The 21,063-nt window shown below is 30.1% G+C and overlaps 2 protein-coding genes and 1 long non-coding RNA gene across 7 annotated transcripts; 2 read left to right on the top strand and 1 right to left on the bottom strand.

Moving 5' to 3' along the window:
- The first annotated feature begins 1,003 nt into the window (after positions 1 to 1,003).
- On the top strand, positions 1,004 to 2,504 carry Dlc90F (dynein light chain 90F). 5 transcript variants are annotated; one of them, XM_018446265.1, is made up of 4 exons: positions 1,004 to 1,119; positions 1,394 to 1,417; positions 1,771 to 1,936; positions 2,051 to 2,504. In XM_018446265.1, exons 2-4 carry the CDS (start codon positions 1,394 to 1,396, stop codon positions 2,197 to 2,199), a joined length of 339 nt encoding a protein of 112 aa, XP_018301767.1. In that variant the 5' UTR covers positions 1,004 to 1,119; the 3' UTR covers positions 2,200 to 2,504. The 5 variants fall into 5 exon arrangements, with proteins under 5 accessions (XP_018301767.1, XP_018301764.1, XP_018301762.1 ...); XM_018446262.1 differs by having other exon boundaries at positions 1,367 to 1,417; positions 2,051 to 2,503; XM_018446260.1 differs by having other exon boundaries at positions 1,005 to 1,119; positions 1,301 to 1,417; positions 2,051 to 2,502.
- LOC108721616 (uncharacterized) lies at positions 1,127 to 11,607 on the top strand. Its single transcript, XR_001936577.1, has 3 exons — positions 1,127 to 1,263; positions 9,269 to 9,276; positions 11,597 to 11,607. It is a non-coding gene; the product is annotated as an uncharacterized lncRNA (long non-coding RNA).
- LOC108721614 (uncharacterized) lies at positions 2,872 to 19,291 on the bottom strand. The gene is made up of 12 exons (XM_018446259.1): positions 18,890 to 19,291; positions 14,003 to 14,065; positions 8,268 to 8,606; positions 7,408 to 7,702; positions 6,304 to 6,445; positions 5,897 to 6,087; positions 5,279 to 5,750; positions 4,700 to 4,860; positions 4,345 to 4,503; positions 4,130 to 4,253; positions 3,370 to 3,935; positions 2,872 to 3,200 (listed from the first exon to the last, which is right to left on the bottom strand). Exons 1-12 carry the CDS (start codon positions 18,919 to 18,921, stop codon positions 3,054 to 3,056), a joined length of 2,691 nt encoding a protein of 896 aa, XP_018301761.1. The 5' UTR covers positions 18,922 to 19,291; the 3' UTR covers positions 2,872 to 3,053.
- Positions 19,292 to 21,063: the final 1,772 nt, after the last annotated feature.

Genomic DNA, 21,063 nt, shown 5'->3' with positions numbered 1-21,063 from the left:
CCAATGGCTGCGTTCAGCAGAACGTTTGCTTTGCAACTGTTGGAAGTTTCCTTCGCGCTGATTGGATCATACTTTTAGATCTAGAAGAATGGTCCTATCTCAGCAGACAATCATAAAACGGTTGCAAAACTGTTGAGTCTGCTGAACGCAGCCATTCAGCGCTATTCAGCGCTATTCGGAATAGCGTTGATTGGTTGCTTCAATGACGCATTCTCTATTCCGCAACGTGTGATTTTACCCTAATTCGGGGTCTACAATAGAAGTCGTAGCGGTCGTAGGGTCTTACGTCGTAGAAAATTGACCAGTTGCAGCTATCTGATCAATACATAGCCTTGATTAATACATAGCCTTGATCTCCTGTTGGAACACTAATGCGGGGTCTACAATAGAAGTCATAGCGGTCGTAGGGTCTTAAGTCGTAAAAAATTGACCAATCACAGTCGAATATGAGAAGAATAATCAACTGTGATTGGTCCATTTTCTACGATTTAAGACCCTACGGCCGCTACGACTTCTATTGTAGACCCCGCATAAGGTCGGAATCAAACTACGCATTGAATATTGAGATTGAAGACTGAAAGATTGAAATTTGACTAATCAAACCAATAGGAGCTAAAATTCTTTTGTCCTCACTGGTCAAATTTTAATCTTCAATCTTCAATCTCAATCTTTAATGCGTAGTCTGATTCCGGCCTAACAGAAAAGAGATAGGATGAGGATATCTCTTTTCTATCAATGGGTGCGTTCAGCAGAACGTTTGTTTTGCAACTGTTGGAAGTTTCCTTCGCGCTAATTGGATCATACTTTTAGATCTAGAAGAATGGTCCTATCTCAGCAGACAATCATAAAACGGTTGCAAAACTGTTGAGTCTGCTGAACGCAGCCATTATTCCGTTCTGATTCCGTTCCGCTGTTTCTTTCTCCATGGGGACGCAGCCGCAGAGAGTGCAGCAATAAAAAACAGACCTAAAGAACAGACCTACGATAACCGGTGATGGTGGCGATGTGACAGTTCAGTCACAGTATATACTACAGATATACTGTGGTTCAATATTATTGACTACTGTTGGCTGTATTCATAGACGGATGTCATAGCGATATTATAGAATAATATTGAAGGTAATTTTAATCAAACGAACGCGACGAGTGTAACGATCAGCTCTTGTTAGTATAATATTCTTGCTGTCAAGGTGAAAAATAATAGCAATTTTAGACTTGGAAAATTAGAGGTAATCGCGTATAGACTTTCCGAAATTTCACATTGTGACAAACCAGATTTCGCGGTATTTTCATCTTTCAGCGCTAAACAATCATCCGTAATTAAATGAAATAATAAACTTTGAATTATTACGGAAATTGCTTTTAGTCCGAAACAGTCTAGTGTTTGTTCAAGATGGAGCAAGATGCACAAGAAGAGGTTAGTTATGGACATTTCTTTATAATTTTAATTAAATAAAAAATCTTAATTTTGAATTAAATAAGAAAGCTGCATTGCTTGATGCAGAAATTAAAATCAAATAAATTAGTGATTTTTTTCTTAATTGTTTTACAGTAATTTTAAAGCATATATGCAATGTACAGAATGCTCCTAATTGTGATTGTGATAAACTTAGGAGTGAATCTTTTCTCATTAAAGATTTGATTCTGAAGCCATTCATGTAGATGTATTTATTTTCATTAAAACATTAAATATTAAAATATTAAAATATGATTGAATAAATTAATATATTTTTACTGTTTTATATGATTCACGTTTTTTTATGATTCTAGTTGCAATTTGTGGTAGATGATGTGAGCACCATTATCAAGGAAGCGATTGAAGTGTCAATAGGTGGCAATACTTATCAGCATAATAAAGTTAATCAATGGACTTCGAATGTGGTAGAGGCTTGCTTGGGCAATCTTACAAAATTACAGAAGGCTTATAAATATATCGGTATGTAAGACTAAATTTTGACCTCAAGGAAAAGACTTTATATTAGAGTTGACCTTTACATATGTTTTGAAATATTCTTCTTTACATCTTTTTAATATTGAATTATGATTGCAGTGACGTGCACAATCATGCAGAAAAATGGAGCTGGACTTCATACTGCAAGTTCATGTTACTGGGATAATGCTACTGATGGTAGTTGCACAGTGCGCTGGGAAAATAAAACCATGTACTGTATTGTATCTGTTTTTGGATTGGCTCTATAAATTTATCTGTCCGCGTAACAAATTTTGCGCTTGAAAAGAATTCAATATTTTGGCAATTATGAGGTATTCAGTAAATGCCACTTTCGAAAATAAAACGTTTTGTTCTTGTTATTCGATAAAACTTAATATTTTTGCAAAAACTACAGAAATTAGAGAAATAACAGAGTATGATTGTGCTTAAAAGTTACACAATGCAATGATTAATATATGTAATATACTAAAATTGGACATGTATACTCAAAATAGATTGTGCTGAGGTACATTCAACTTTCTTATATTTACTTTAATGAAGAATGATATTTTTTATCTACAATTGTAACTTCTATAAAAAAAATAAATGCAAGATTTATTATTCTTATATTATTGCACAATATAATTGTGCATGTTAGATGAAACAAGGTATATTTAGATTTTTTTTCGGCGAATAATCCAAAATGTATACAAAATGTTTCAAGGGACTTGTATAATAAACTTGTGAAAAATTATTTCTTCTATGTTACTGTCATTTATTTTAATTATTTAAATGATTATTGAAGAACGAATTTGAACAAGTTTATATATTGATTTACAAGTTTTTAATTTATTGCATAATAAGTAATTTTTTACTTTATTATATTTATTCAATTATATGTAATAAACATTTTGTATAATATTGGATTATTTGCTTTTGTGTAAATATAAATAAGTAATTAGAATTAACGAATTATTAAATTAGATATTATTTGTATTGATTATGTCGTCAGAATGGCGATAATAAAAGCATTGATTTTGTCGTCAAAATAAATAAAAATAAATTATTTAAGAACGATTTTTTTTATATATAGAGAACGATTGAACATTGAGTTCATCACAGTTTACAGTTCTGTGGTTTGAGGTAGACTTTCATCATCGTCGCTTAGAATAATGTTATCATTTAAAAGAATTAAGTTGTAATTTAATTTACTTCCAAATTCATCATCAATGTATATATCTTCGGTTGTATATTGGCTGCCTTGTATGTCCTGTAATAAAGATCGAATAAACAATTTAAGTAGTACACAAAAAATTACTTGTTTGCAAAAGTTAAAAGTAGAATTTATAATAACAAATTTCAAATTATAATTTCAATTTCATCATGAATCATTATGATTTGTGTATGAAATTTAAAATTGTCTCTCTTTGTCTACTTACTTTTTTATTTAAAACAGTCCTTGGGGAGGCATATGTTGCCAAATTATTCAGTTTTGCGGGGAGAGAACGCCTTCTTGGTGAATCTTTCAGTAAAACACTACTCATAGGACGTATATTAACATATTCTCTTTCATCTACTCTAATTTTTTGCGGCGTTGAGATATTCCTGCTTGTAAATGCTATCTTACTTTGATCAGTTTTTTTCATGGATTGTTGATTCTGTGATGTTTCAGATTCAATTGACGTTTTTGTAGTCATAGAACTAAGCGTTTGGCTATCTATGAAAGCTTGATTGAAGATTTGTTCGTGTTCTGCGGCAGCTTCGTTAACAGTTTTTATATTTTTAACTTCATCCATTCCTAGAAAACTTCCGTTGCTAGATGTCGATCTTTCGATAACTTTGATCTCTTGATTGTCATTATATCTCATTCCATACAGGTTTTCAAATATAGCTTTGCATTCTTGTACATTACTTAGGTCTACCTTAGAAGGTGTTGTTGAACTTATTATTTCCGTGGCACGATCGAGCGCATCCTTCAAGTTTTGTATAGATTGATTAGAAGTGACTGAAATGTTTGCGGAAATGCTATCACTCACATTTTTTAATGACTCTTTGTTATCTTCAGTACAATTACCTTTGATGATAATAAATAACTTATTCAGTAATGGAAGATTATATAAAATACATAAATAAAACTAATTTTATATTAATATTTAATATTACAAATTTTGAAAAATGAATCGATCTTTCTCGATTTACCTTTCTCAATTCCAATTATATATGTAGCGTCAGCATTTTTTACATGTGGTGTGGAATATTGTACTTTATCATCATCAGTGACAGAAGTGTTGTTACAAATTGTTTGTTGCGATAGTAAGGAATCCTGAAAGTATAAAATAATAAAATAAAAATACTTAATAGTTTTGAAATAGTATATAGCTAATATAATATTAAAAATAATATTATGTACATACTTCATTGTGTTCTTTACTGTTGCGTCCCATTCGTGATAAGCAAATTTCTTTTTCTTTTCTCCATAATGTTGACTCATAAAAGCTTTTAGCATCAGAATGCAAAACTTGAGGTTGCATTACTGCGTGTTTAATACTGGAAGGCATACCCGTGTATGGTGCCTGTGGGAGGAAAATATAATTTATATGAGTAAATTAATAAATATTATTGTGTATATATTTATATTCCGTATATATATTCACTCAAATTTTATGTTTATATTATATATTACAGTTAATATAAAAATATACTGTATATTTTGGACAATTATTGATTTATGTATGCATCACTAATAAAATTTTAATCGAAATAAAGTACCTTTCGCCGTGGTGTATATGATAATTTTGAAATAGCTCCACCATATTCACTAGGAGACTTATTGCATTTAGGTTCTATAGCGGTTGTATGATTAGCTGGTTTACATGGTACATAGTCAGGACTTTTTCCTCGTGACAGTAATGAGCTTGTAGCTTTCGGATCTAAACAAAATTATAAGAGTAACTGCATGAAAAATGCTACAAGATTTTGAAGTATAGAGGATAAAAAAAGGAATCTAAATTATATTCATTTGATATATTCTTCTCGATTGTCTCAATACGATTATCAACATTTTGACATTTCTATTTCAATCTTATTAATATGTAATGTCGTATAAGCATTAAGGCCCAGTTTCACAACTCACGGTTAGTTTCACAACTCACGGTCTTAACCGAGATTTAACTTATTCATTATCTCTTTCCAATTCTAGAATTTCTAGAGTTGTGAAACTGGGCCTAAATTTATAAAATAACTGTTTGTAACAGAGATATAATGTAACTATAAATGTAAAAATGTTAAACATAAAAATGTCAGTAAATATAAATATATTCAAAATTTGTGCATATTAATTTTACTTACATGAGGTTGAATAAGAAAAGGTGGAGTCGCTTCCAAAGAAAAAGTCTTCCCTTCTACTGGCTATCAGTTTTTTTAATCGTTTTATATTAGCACGTGCATCATTCCTTTCATCGAGATCTTGGACTATATTTGAAATTTCTGCACAACGAGTACAAGGAGTGGTAGTCTCTACTTTAATCATGGGACTCACGATACTATCATTGATTACAGTCATTTTTTTCATATTATTTTTAGAATCCAAGTTCCCATTGCATTGCTCCTTCTTAGATTTGAGAAGTTGATTGGACGTAGATTTTTTCTTTCCCATAGGCTGACATGATTGTCCAGTGAATGGATTTTTGGTCAACACCTTATTTTGCGTAAGAGACATAGAAGAAGTTTTTTGATATAGTGTATCATTATACAAAAGATCATTATTATTTCTGTTTTCACTTATAAACGTGTCATTCTTCTCTTCTTCTTCATGTATCATCTTAAAAAAAAATTATAAGTAAAATTGTAACGACGCATCCTAGTGAACAAAGAATTACTGTACGAAAAATCAATAATCGACAGAAGCTATGCAAATTCTAAAAATTATATTGCTAAATAATTGTATTATATCTATTGCAAATTTACCAGCAGCCTATGAAGTTTTTTTCCTATTCTGTCCATGTCTAACATTATCATTGTCTCATCAGGATGCAATCCAGCCTCTAGTAAGCTACGGAGGATCGATGGGACATTCTGTAAGTTTATAACGATATCTCGTTTTCGCATGTGCTGCCGTTCTACATTTGATTGATCGTATCCGCTCCACGGTACATTTCCTATGGAATGTTATATAATAATCATTATTAAATTACTATCAATTATTTGGTTCCTTCTGATGCAATCTTAATACTTTATTTAAAAAGCATTACAATTATTTTTTTTTTTAAAGATAGGAAATTACATTAATATACTATATGTATATGATATATATACATATAGTATATAATACAATTTCTGTACTGTATAATATATACTACTAGTATAATATTTGCCTGTACACATTTCCCAAAGTAATAGCATCAAGCAGTAAACATCAATTTTTTTATTGGGTTGTAGTCCGTAGCACATTGTCGGTGCTTGCCACTTAAAATTCTCTAGTCGTAAATATTTTTCGTAATCCCGTTCTACATAAGTCTAAAAATAAAAGAAATAATAGCAGATATTTTATTATAAGAAAAAACAATGTTAAAAATTTATTTTAACATTTCATATTAAGTTATACATCTTATGAATATTCTTTATGTATTAAATAAGGAATAAATTCAATTAAAAAAATTGCGATATAAATTTGCAAAACTTTTGGGATAAGATAAAAAGTTGTGATTAATATTCAGATTTTAATATTCAAATTTTATAATGCAATTAGTCATATAGTATTTCTAAATTTTTTTTTCGATTCTTATTTTTCTTCGCGATAAGACATTTTCGACGTGATTCTACGTTATAGTCTTTATTGTAGAAAATAATCTATCATATTTAATTGTGATTATGAGTTCCGCGTTCCAGACGGCGAATGCGATTAGCATCGACACGGTACAGCGAATTTATTCAGAAACGAACATTTTGTCGAAAACAATGCCAGTTGTTTCCGTTGGTGAAACGCTCATGGGTGTGTCATGGAATCGCGGATATGACGTGATCCGTTTCATTATAGTCTATTCTGTCTGTGAACTTTTTAAATCTGCTAACAAATGATTTTAAACTCGTAAAAGTGTATTTATCGCGTGCGCAAGTTGATAGATATGAATAAAAAATATGCATATCTATTGTTTCACTAAAGAATAATAAAGTCACTTAGGACATGTTAAATCATTTAATTATATACATATAACGCGGAAGTATAGAAATATGTAGACATATATGACAATCTATTACATATATTTGTAGTAGTGTATATCTTATAAATTTATATAAATTCTATACTTTATATAAAATTATTTAGATCGTTTATAAAAACATATTTGTACAGATTCGGACTTTAAAATAATTGATATTTAAAATGATGTACGTCTACACACATGATATATTTTAAAACTTATATATACTAATATTTTGAAAATACAGTAAGGCATAAAAAAAGCTCAAATTCTACATACTTTTTCCATTTGTCTAGCCAGTTCCCATCCACCAAGTTTGACAGTCGTATCGGTTGCAAAATAAACGCAGTGCGAGCTAATCGCTGTGTGTATGTATCCCCGCATATGACAATATTTTAATACGTCCGCCAATTTTATACCGATTTGCATGATTCCTTGTACGTTTATTCGTTCACCTTGCTCGTGCATGTAATTGTACAATGAACAGTCGATGGATTCGAAGATTGAGACGAGACCATGCTCGCTTGTGTATGTTGTAGCCATCAACAGTAATATATTAGAATGCCGAATTTCACTAATAATTTCAAAATTACAATCATGTTAATATAAGACACACAGGATCACTTGATTATGCTATTTTTAAAAATAGCTTCAAATATAAATCTTAATATATATATATATATATGACATTTATTATAAATTGAAGAATTATATATAACAATAGCGATTTTCGGAGAAAAATATATCTAAAAAATCTAAGAGTATAAAAATTAGAAATATAAAGAACACCACAAAATATACAGGAATGTAATCAGAAAATTTTATTATAAAAATAAAATTGAAATAAAAAAATAAAAAATAGGGAAAGGAAATATTAATCATAAAAAATATTAATTATAAAATATATTAATTAGTAATATATATATCCACAAACTTGAATTATATAAATTGTTTTTACTACAGAAATAAAATAAATATTAGAAAATTGCGAAGAGATATTTCTTTCTAATTACGATTTCCAAAATTAAGAAACGAATCTTGAATAACTTGACTGATTCTTTGTACATTTTCACTTTACTATTTTAAAAACGAAAGATTTTAATGTATCTACTTTTTTAATAAGTGAGAGAGATTTTTACTTAAGGATTTCCACGTCTGCTTTTATAGCATCCCGACATGGTGACAAAACATGTCTCTTCAGCGTCACTTTCGTATTGTTCCATTCTGCAGAAACCAACTCGAGACATTTGTTCTCCGTGCCTGCAATACACCCAATCTCGAATATTTCAGCAGCATGTATGTGTGGCACACCCGGGATAAATTGTCCGTGTATTTGCAGCTTTTGATTGACTTTTAGAGAGGACTGCTCAGCGTTCTGCTCCTTGGATAAATAGACAACCCAATCCGGATCGGTGATCTCTCTGTTGGATGTTGGACAATGATTCGCAAACTGTTGTAATAAATTTCTGCAATATTCACTGCAAGGAAACTTAGGATTAGTCTACTAATCTTATCAGATGTAAATAGATTTAGCTGAAAGCTATATTATCAAAGAAAAAATGCCACTTCTTGTGTATGGTTCGTCTTTGTTTTTTTTTTCACATAGAGAGAAAAGAAAGAAAAATAAGGGCCGATTGTTCCATTTTCTGATAAATTATCTACTGGGTAAACAAAAAAGTAAAAGAGTAAGAGCATAAGAGAGTATAAGAGAACAAGACAGTGAGCTGAAGTTTACCGAAAGGTGGAACAACCCAGCTTAAATCATGTAAAAGTTCAACTAAAAAGAACAGGTTTATAAAATAAAATCATGTCACTTTAAAATTTATTCGCTCGTAGTGATAACTTTTAGCAAAAATTACCGAGTTATACTGAAGACATTGTTCATAATTACTTTGCACGAATTACAATACAACAGGAACGAAGCAATATTTCATTGAAGAGAAAAGAGTAGACATGCACCAGACACGATTATTCACATAACTGAGGAAATGAAATGCCTGTGGCAACCATCATAGTACAAGCGGCAGTATCGTGTCATGTAGATTATGCAAATGTGCGTGTAACCGGCTTTGTAATTTTCAGATATATACATTGAACGTTGCGAATATAAGTTGCTATGCAATTAAATATATATTGGTAGATTTATGTGTTTTTATACAAATCATTTTTTAATCTTAAGTATATAACTGATGAAAACTAAAGTAAACTAAGTAAACTCAATAAATTATAAAGAGTAATGCTATATATATTTTGCAAATTTTCAAATTATGAGGTAAGAAACTGAGCATTTTACAATCAGAATTAATCTAAAAAAATTCTGATGTCCAACGAGAATTTAATCGCTAGGAAAATTCTATGAGCTGAAAATTTAGACATAAAAAGAGATTTAATGTTTGTTTTTTATAACTGGTGTAAACTTGTGGAGCAAAGTCTAAAGGAGATTAAATAATAATAATAATAACTTTATTGAAGAATAAAATAAAAAATGTTAACTAGAAAATTTATCAATCTAAAAATATTACATTTATGGCATAATCAACAATCAGGATAATTAAAAATTACTAAGATTAATTAAATTAAAGTAGTTGAAGTAAGTTTAAAAAAGCACGATTTGATACATAATCTTCAGAGAAAGTTTCCTTGAGTGTCAAAGATAAATAAATTATTTACTTGTCGATATCGTTTCTTCTTGCAATAAACTATTATACCTGAAAGAACGGGGAATCATACGTGGTGGAATCCCACTGTCTGTAGAAAATTCGAAATTCTCCATGTGACAAAGCAAATTAATCTTTGACGCCTTGCATAGATTTTTGCATAACTGGTGCATGAACGTCGATCAGTTTACAAAGTGAGTGCAACTAATCGCAGAGTTGATATCACTTTTCACCACATAAATCGTAAACGTTTGCAAAAACGTATTTACTGTGGAAAAATACGCAAGTTAGTGTTGCCTCTTTTGCATACACGACACAGGAACGAAAAATTTGATAAAGATCCTCTCGTTGCAACAAACGATACAACAAAGTAAAATTTACCAATTAATGAGCGTATATTTATGAGTCCTTTGATACGAAAGTTCAACAAATTAAAGATACGAAGTAAGAATTGTTGCGAAGTAAGAATTGTCAAAAATCCAGATATCGACATAAATACATTCGTGACATTTGTGTTTACGTCGATTCGTCCTTATGCTTCAAATACTTTCTACTCTTATCAGAGAGGGCATAAGATATGCATGATAATTAACCCGTTATCACATAGAGATCGCTGTCTCGGAATACGGGATTGTGATTGGTCGCATTCAAGTATCGAGCTTTCGGCCCACTAGATTCGAGGCGTTGCTGACTGGCGTTGAAAAGCGCGCGAAAGAAACGTCGGCAGGACAAATTTCAGTTCCCTTGCCACGTTATTTATCCCTTAATCCAACTCTCGAAGGTGCTGCACATTTGCTATCAGTATTCGTGATTAATACAAATGTTCACCCGAGATCTGGAGATCAACGGATTCCGACGCGTCTAATTCACACACGGAACGAATTTCCCGCGCGATCGCTGCGTTCGAAATTGGCGCGAACGACGTGAGTGAAACAAAAAAGTGATGAAAATTGAAGAAGACGCACTGCAACTTCACATGGTGAGTTCGAACGAGTTCGAATGGCGGAGTCGGTTGAAGAATCGGCGGCGGATTCGTGGTCGAGTTTGTGCAGAATTGCGACGCGGACGAGGTCGAGAGGAGTCAGACGACAATCGATTTCAGATAATGCGTCGAAATAACTTCTTGAGGTACGTAGATCCCATCTTGATCTTTATTTGACTAGAATGTGTGCAGTATGTGGAGTAGTCGACTAGTCATACTCTGACGAAGATAAAAATCGGAGCGTAAATCGAACTTAAGGGGAGAGTAATGTTTCATTGTCTCAATTTTCACTTTCTAGAAGCTTCGTTTATGCTTCTGTTACTCTATTCTCATATCTGATTTATACTCCACTTTAATTTTTGCCAAGGCAGAATTCCATATAATTTTCTGTAAACTGCGTACAATTTTTTGTGAAACCTTGTTCTCGAAAAGAAAAATAAAAGGTATTGGATCAGATGTCCAGAAGTTAGAGATTATTATTTTTGCGTTTTTCTATCTTATTGGGGTATATTAATGTAAATTTATAACAGAATTTACTAATAAAAAATATTTTTTAGTTATAATATTAAATAAAATTAATATCATTAAATATAATATTAAATGAAATATAATATTAAATAATTTTTTGACTGTTCTGAGCATCCCATCTACCAACTTGCGTATTTTTAAACTACCTATAAAGTTAATTTTGTATTCGCGATTTTACATACATCACATACGTGACGTGCTCCGTACACGTAATGGCGTCCATGGACGCCCAGTGCGTCGGTTGTGATATTTTCGCTTTGAAAGCGCAGATTCGAAGTTATTCTCGTTGAAATTCGGTTAGATGCGACAAACATCGTGAATAGCAATGGATTTTGGGACTTTAGATGTAATTGGTGGCTAAAAAGTTCTTGTAATACGGAAATCCTGGTACAAAAGTAAAGATTCATCAAGTGTGTTCCGTGCTATCGTATGGTTGATCCTACGATCGTACGGAATACACTTGATGAATCTTCACTTTTGTACCAGGATTTCGGTATTACAAGAGCTTTTTAGTCACCAATTACATCTAAAGATCCAAAATCTATTGCTATTCACGATGTTTGTCGCATCTAACCGAATTTCAACGAGAATAACTTCGAATCTGCGCTTTCAAAGCGAAAATTTCACCGATGCACTGGGCGTCCATGGACGTCATTACGTGTACGCAGCACGTCACGTATGTGACGTATGTAAAACATATATGCTTTATATGTGCATGAGTTAATTAAATGCAGGATATTTTTATATGCGGTAATTAATCTGTGCAATGATCGATATGTATATCCGTAATAATTGGCTGCATGTTCCCAATCAGCACACAATATTTAAAAAATATTTTTTTAATATTTATTAAATATTTTTACGTTAAATAAATATTTAAAAACGTTTCAAAAACATTGTCTGCTGATTGGATTTAGATTGCATCTAGTAGTAATCGGCAGCGATCACGAATATTCTCTTGATCACTGGTGGCATAATTTCGATTAAAAACAAGAGATTGTGTAATTAATATGCTATTGTTATATTCGCAAGATCGTGTATGTACATACATAGTCGTTTATATCCTTACTATGTCCATTTTTACTAATAAAGCTTAATATAATTTTATAATTTCGATTTTACTCTTTTTCTCTAATTTCTAATTTTTTAGAACTAGAAAGAGATACAAAGTGAGTTAAATCGAGATTAAGTTAATCTAAACTGGAAAAGAATTGGACATTTAGTCATTAATAATTGCTCATAGTTTCAGAAATTGAAAACGCGAAGTATCCATAGTAATGCCGTAATTTATCTTGTGATTATTTTTATGAATTAATTTCGATTAATGAGACCGAGATTATTATTTATGATCAGCATCCTGCTTGTTTTGTAGATTGAGATTCATTGATAAGCTCGTGAGATGGCTTAGGATAGTTGATTTATGATACAGAAATCAAATATTACTACTTTGTAATAATCTCCTTCAGACTGTTAAAACCACTAATGAAAAATCTGTCGTTTGAAGATTAATTACTTTTATTTTCAAGTTTTTTGAAAATATCATACACACACAATTGTGTCTTGAATTAATAAATTTATTAAGGTTGTTACAAGAGTATGTGTATGTGCGATATTAGCGAATCTAAATATCTGAATAATTGATTCAAAGTATTTTTCTTTCAGTATAAAAGTTCATACTCAAGACACGACTTACATCTGAATTTGATCCCTGATTCGTGATGCGTAACCAAAATACACGGACGACAAATAATTCGAATGGAGGTAACGGCGATCTACGGCGTGCTACGGACAATTAATGTAAAGGAATTATACTGAACGTCCAGCGCGTCGATGGAAGGTATGTCAATTTCTTTATCTTTTAGATATTTGATTCTCTTCATAAAAAAGATAACAGTATAATGTAAAAAAAAGTAAATTTATGGAAAAGATTCGTATATAATATTGTGTGCAATTGTGAGTATAACTCACAGTAGTTGTGTCAGCATTTATAATTTATTTTCAAATATATTGTATGTATCGTAATATTTAAAATATATTAAAATATATTAATATTTAAAATATATTAAATATTATACTGTATGATGAATACACTCGTATTATTTTCTATTCTCAAATAAAATTTAATTAATTATATATTTTTTGTAAGCATATATATAAACATATTTACACAAAAAAATACAAGTTAAGTTCAGAAATTAAAATAAATCGAGATTTTAAAGATCACATAAAATTATCATGAAAATGTCATGTTTGTATTTTAATAACGTATGTGGGAAATAACGTGATATGGGAATTAACGTGTGATATTTTCATATAAATAAGTTTTTCCAAAAATTTACTTCTTAAAATAAAATTTGTCAACGATAAATAACAATTATAATTTTTAATCTGTAATTTGAAAAATATTACGAAAATGGCTGCTGAAAGCGCCTTTGGATGTGCGTAATTATTTGTAATAATTTCAAATATTATTAAAAGGAAAAGCCCAGAAAAATTCAATTTTTTTTTGGCTCAACAAAATAAGATTCAACAAGAGTTTTAAATGATTTTCTTGTTATACTTGTTAGTTAGAATAAATGTTTTTACATGCGGCATGCTTTGCGACATAAGCCAAGATATTAGCCTCCTTTTTTTACAAGCAATAATTGTAAACAGATATGCAAACATTCATATTTAGAAAATATGCAGAGCAGATATGCGCACTTACTTGCGGCCGTCTTGCGGCATCGGTGACGTGGACTGTACATCCCTGTCGGACCGCGTGGCTGTTCTGGAAAAAAAAAACGATATATCTGAGATTTATTTAAAATGATACTTAGCATTCTAACTTTGAGTACATGTTTTCTTGTCGCCCATAACTAAATACTTTTAATTTCATTGATAGTACATTTGATTTATCGATGAATTTTAGATTCTTCGATTGCTCTAACATTCATATGCAATATTTTTCATATAATAATATATTAGATTAAGATATAAATTATCAATATTGTTACTCGTATCGAAATTTCCTTGAACAATCGTACGTTTTGTTTTTCTACGTACAACTTAACATTTTCTTAAGAAAATTTTTTAACAGACGAAATGTTCGCTATTAATATTATAGTTATTGAATTATAATATTAATAAAAAAGGAACATTTTGTTTATCGTTATGAGTTGAAAGAAAGAAATTTTGAAGACAATGTGTTTGTCAAAAGTTTAATGATTTTAAGTTTCAATAAAATAAAAGAATAGAAATAGATAATTTTATTCCAAATTTAATTTAATTTAAATTAAAAAATGTAATTTAAAGTTAATTTTAAATTAATTTAAATTCACTTTAATTTAAAATATACAAAGTTGAATATGAAAACGTTACATACATAAGTATAATTTTTTTAAGGATATTAAAAACTACAAAATTTGCAAACTTTAAATAAATCTTAGACATTTGGTAATCATATTTGATAGTCTGTAATATTATTTTAATACTGACAAATTTCTTTAATTTATCAATATTTTATCAGTTTCATTGGAAAGCTAATTAAATTTGAAATTTTTTTAAAGAAATCATCCACTGCGCATGATTCATAGATTTTAAAGAGACAAATAAAGGTTTCCGATGTCAGTAGGACGAGCCGTATCGTGAAATAGAGGCAAGAACAAAAACCGGTAGAAAATCGATGAATTGTACATCCATGGCAATTGCTGCGCGACCGCAAGATTGATCGTATCTGCGAACTTGCACTTTCCCCGACGATTCGTTCTTCACGGATCACAGAACAACGGCGTCTATTACTTCATGACGCGAATCATTTCAGATTCTCGTTAACATGCTTCTCTCTTCCCTTTCCCTTCCTTGCTATTTCACTGACTGATATCAGAGATTAGGGATTATGATAAAAATATGGCTATTAATCTCAGTAATAATATTACACGGAAAAATATGGTTGTTAATAAATTAATACGTTGTTCACAAAAAATTATGTTTTTATGATTAACGCTCTTCTAAATGAAAGAGAAATCTAATTGTAATTGCATTATACGATAGCAAAAAAATTAATAACTTGCATCTTTTCATTCTTATAGTAGTAAATGCATTGCTAAATCATGAGTTTTAATTATGATTAATTGAAATATTTTTGATATCTTTTATTGAGAAATACATTTATGTTTTCACATCAAATTTGAATAACGGATCTTGACGAATTTTCTGGGATTCTGAAGGATTGAATTACTTACTTTTTAATCCATCTAAATGACAATAGTTTCTTCATCGCACACGAGTATTCATGGAACAAAGTCATGTATCGTGACAACCATGATTTCGTACTAATCTGAGATTAGGCTTGTCAGTCTTAAGAGCCAAGATCAACCTTGGAAGGAACACGAATATCAACAAATTTATTCTGTAAGTAATATTTAATATATATATATATGTGTGTGTGTGTATGTGTGTGTGTGTGTGTGTGTGTGTGTGTGTGTGTGTATGATACTATTTATTCTTTTTGTAACGGTAATGGATAACACTTTAAGATGCGAGATGAAACAAACTGATGTCAATAATTTAAAGAAATTTATCGATATTAAGACAGTATTAAAGATTATCATTTGTATATAATTATCTTTTTAAAATATTTTACTTTAAATATATTTTGCAAAATTTTAGTATTGTACTCCAAAATACTTTAGCGTGTAACTTTTTTCATGTTCAACTTTGTTTATCTTAACAATTAAAGTGAAATCAAACTAAATTCAAATTAAATTAAAATTAATTTTAAATTAATTGATACGAAAGATATGTAGTTGTCGATTTCTATCTTTTATTTTATTAAAGTTCTAAAATTATTAAACTTTTTCAATTTAATACTAACAATTATGTTTTGTATATTACTAAAACCGAGATTGATATAGTATGAATAACGTATCAATTATATGCGAGTGTTTATTTATTTATTGCACAAAATAGATTTCACGGTTTTCACAGTTTTTGAACATACATATAAATCATATTCTGAACGAAAATAATATATGATACAGCAGATCCAGTCGGTAGAAAGTTTCTTTATATTTTAAATTGTCTACGCAATTACCTGGAAAATTTAATTTAATGTGAAATAATTTTTGTTGGATTATGATTATAATACGAGAATAGCGCTATTATTATTCTTATAGAAAATAGTAATATATGATTATTTATGAAGTTACAACGTCTCTGTGCTGATCGTTATATGCCTCATTGAGCACCAGCTGAAAGTTTATATAGGAAGATACCATAAATTCACTTACAAGATCATTCGCCGTAGAAATCCATTTATGTAATATCTCTAAGAGCTATATTAAATTTTATGTATAGCTGTAAAAATTTTAATATTTAATGATATATTGGCGATTTCTACTAATATCATTAGTATAGATTTGACATTTATAATATTTCTCCCAAAATAGAAAAGATATCTATCAAGCATTTTATCTTGATAAATCAAAATAAGCGGTTTTTATTTTACTCAAGGATATATTTGTGAGGTAATTTTTAGAATTATACACTTTTATTACATAAAAAAGATTGACGAATGTTTATTACAATATTTTTTTAGTATTTAATATGTGTAAAAATATGGTAATAACATGGTAAAACATTGTAAATCCTTTTTATGTAATAAATGATATATAAATTTCTAAAAATTACCTTTTAATATTTACATTTGCACAAGATTGTAGTATTAAAGTCAAGATCAGTCGTTCTAGGACAGTTTATACAAGATCGCAGTTGTCCCGATTTAGATAAAGTTTTTTATCACCTCTAGATTCACAAACTTCATGGTTTTCTTTGTTACCCTCGCTCAATGGGATAATGGCTGTTTCTTTTTACTTGTCGCCGGCGCAATTCGCGGCTTTAAATACCAGTGCAATTTTGTAGCGGTACGGACTAAATACGGTAATGCCGCACGATTTTGCGCCGCTCGACGAAGAAATAATGGCAGTCATTACGAGCTGCGAGTACACGACCGGTTAAAATGTCTAGTTAACGGTACAATCTTCATTGCCCAAATCCACAGGGGGCCCATCCGCTATTCTTTTGGCCGTAATTAGCCTGTGTCTTCGATACGCTCGAACTTTTCGGAACATTTTCACAGGATGGAAAACAATCAAGATGTTGCGCTACGGAGAAGAGAAACTCATGCGGAAGTGCAAATCGTAGAATCTCTCCCGCGCGCGCATATGTTCTTCCGCTTATGTTACTCATATCGTACCCAATACACGTCTTTCTTTCTCATGCAGGCGCAGCATCGATTGAACGAGCTGCTGATATCGCTCAATTATCTTTATGTAAATTCAAATTGAGATATCTATCGCGATGCATTTCTCTTCCATTCGATAACGCTCGTAGATATCGAGCTCGATAGAATAGCAGCTATAAATTCAGCTTATGTGTTGCCACTGTATTTTCCAGAGTAATATTTCTTAAATTCGTTTCTAAAAGCGCCTCTAATAAAGGATTTTTTATAAAACATACAAAATTAATTGCAATAGGAACAAATTGTTTTGATAGATATAAGCCATTTTAAATGATATATACAAAAGTATTTCGTTGCAAGAGATATTTTGAGTTTAATTTGTTGGGTATCTGATGATTCTATTCGGTTTATATATAAATTGCTCGATAGATTGTTATGCGTTTCTTTTTATATTTTGTAGTAAGAAATTTAAATGCATAATAGGTAACGAAAGAAATAACACTGTGAATGCTAAATTATTTTTTAGTATAAAGATACTAGCGGTATTTAACATTCTATTTAATATATTTAATTAGTTTATTATATTTAATAAACTCTGATTAATTATTTGGCGCTTTTATCAGTTTTATCAATAGTATTTGATATCAGTATCGGCGACCTTCACCTTATATCGAGCATACGTCGATACAAAGTTAGATACTATTTTCTTAAATCAGAAAATTATCCAACTTACTCTTTCTTTTAAAATATTTGAAAATAGTGATGGAAAAATATAACAAATATTCAGAATACTTAAGGCAAAATACATTAGTTTTCTTTTAAATTGCATAATTCATCAATAAAAGAGATAATAAATAGATGTCAGAAGTTTGATTTGATGTGTTAAAAACATGATAAAATTTTTAAAAATTTAATTTCGTTTGTAATAAATTGTGACATGTCTCACGTTAATAAAATAAGTTTACATCGCTATATATCATTCATAGCAATCTTGTATTCTTAATCTATTTTGAAATCTATAATAGTATATTGCTATCGATAGGATCATCAATACATCTTTGTGGCAATCGATTCTGCTCTAGATATTGTTATCGAACAAAAGCGTGACTTCAGCAAATAAGTAATTTTATAATAAATAATTGAAAACGCAAGTGCCAAAAGCGAATTGAGATGTAAAGCAGTAATTGTTAAAAATAAACTCAAACAACTATCATAATTTTAATAAATCAAAAAATGGATTCAAATCAAACGCATAGAGAACATAAAACTTGGAGATTGTGATACATTTTCTCTGTTTCCACCAACCAAAATTTTTTCTAACACTTTTTGGCACTTTCCTCTTGCATTTTCGATTTAAAATGAATAACAACTTACTTGAACCATTTAACTATCTTGCATACACCCATGTTGCACGTGGTTTTGCGTTGCTACTTCAGAGTTGAACTACACTTCGACAGGTTGATTGACGTCGCGTAGTGCTGATGAGCACTACGAAACTCGACTGAAACATGCACGAGAGTGCCGCGCGCGATCCTCTCCCTCCTCACGGACTGCGAAACTGTGGTGGTAATGTGTACTGCAGACGATACCTCGATTCCGATAGTTGTGATGGGCGTAGTTTTAGGCACGGCTCGCGAATCGTTTCCACTCCGTTTTTTCATCCTGTAGCTTTCGATTGACTGACTGATCCCATTATGCCAAAAAACAGCGATAAACGAAAGGAAGTATTAAAGTATTGATTTAAAGTTGGAAAATCTGATTCATTCAAGCATCTATAGAAACATACATAATTAGAAAGAGATTAGTATTTTAATAATATACACATGAAGAACGGTTTTGTTGAATTATCTAAAAATTTAGATAGATACAGACCTGAAAATAATTCTATTTGAACCATCAAAATAATTATGTATAAGACGTTTAAACTAGTTGCTAGAATGTTAAAACTTTTTGCAAAAATTGTTAGTAACGTTTAAGTATTGTACATAATTATTTTGATGGTTCGATAAATTATTTTCACATCTTTATCTAGCTAAATTTTTAAATACTTTAACAAAACCGTTCTTTCCATGTATGTAGATAAAGAATTGCGTTACAACTCTAAATATTTAAAAAAATTGAATTACATCCAGATTTATTTATGAAATGAACTTATAGCTGTGATGGGACATCTTGTACATAAAATAACGTATTTTGGTGTTATGTATATATTTTTACTTTTATTTATGAAATCCCGAATAAAAATTATTACAAGCTCATATATTAAATAATTAATACTGTATGATAATAAAGATATTTTAACCATTATGAATAGGAACATTTAGCTGACAAAAGAATTTTGTGCAACTACATGGTATTTTCGCGATAACTTAAGACCGCTGGAAAGCTGAATTCTTAGACAGTAATTACACAATTCTGAAACTAGCCGGCTTTGTACGGAATCTCCGTGCGTAACGAAGTGGTCTGATATCGCGTTCCGAGTCTGCGCCTTGGCACGCCTTTTTTCGTCGGGTTGGTTCACGAGAGCATACCGGTACCGGTACAATCGGTGCGATGACTGATAACGAACAATGCGACGCGCAGTCGGCAGCACAAACATAAAATTAGACCATCGCATACAGGATGAATTGTATTTTGTAACATGAAAGTAAAGACACGAAAGGATTTTTAATATTTGCGCTATTTATATGCTTTATGAACCCACCAGGAAAAATATTTTATTCTTATTTTGTTTATATAACTAAAAAGTTTTTTTCTGTGATGGGCTGAGTAGGATGTTAGTGAGTCTGTTTAGTCCCATATGTTTATAATACAACCCATTTCGAAAATCAAATGTGCAGGATTTATGCCCTATTTTATGCGTTCTAATATTTGAATAATTTCGATTTTTGTGCTATATTCCTTGAGATATTTGTAGAAACATTAATATTCGTTTTTAACTCGTTTAAAATTGCAAAATTATTTTATGACTTTTTATAATTGCTACTAAAAATAATTATATATATTTTATTATATTTAAATAATGATTTATTTCATGTAATAAAACGTTTCTATAAACAAAATAAGTATTTAATTAAGATAAAAGATTGGATTAAAAAATATATTTCTTTAGTTTCGTTTTCATAAACAAATTAGTTGCTATGCAGATTTTCATGTTTTGTAAGAGTTTTTTAAATTAACTGCTTAAAATATACCATCCTCAAATTTATAAATCATTATTTAATTTAACAAATCGGATTAACACCATGATGGTGCCAGCATTACACGCAAAAAAATATAATCTGAATTCTTAATTATTAATTAGTTAGGCGACTTCAAACTACATATCAATATTTATGTTCTAACAGAGATTTACACGTTTTTCGCCGAAAAACGTTTTTTTTTTTGTAATATGTTACTTATATAAATCACATTATATTATATCACATATAGTTGAATTTCTTCTACACTAAGAAAAAAATATCTTAATTTCAAAGAAATATTTCTTTGCTCGTACTCAAACAAATTATTACTTTGGATCAATGAAAATTTCTTTGAAATTAAAATAT

This window comes from Mycetomoellerius zeteki, unplaced genomic scaffold (genome assembly GCF_001594055.1).
Source record: "Mycetomoellerius zeteki isolate Tzet28-1 unplaced genomic scaffold, Tzet1.0 scaffold174, whole genome shotgun sequence".
NCBI lineage: Eukaryota > Metazoa > Arthropoda > Insecta > Hymenoptera > Formicidae > Mycetomoellerius > Mycetomoellerius zeteki.
Note: the sequence above shows the minus strand (reverse complement) of the source record. Positions and strands in the feature narration are given on the sequence as shown.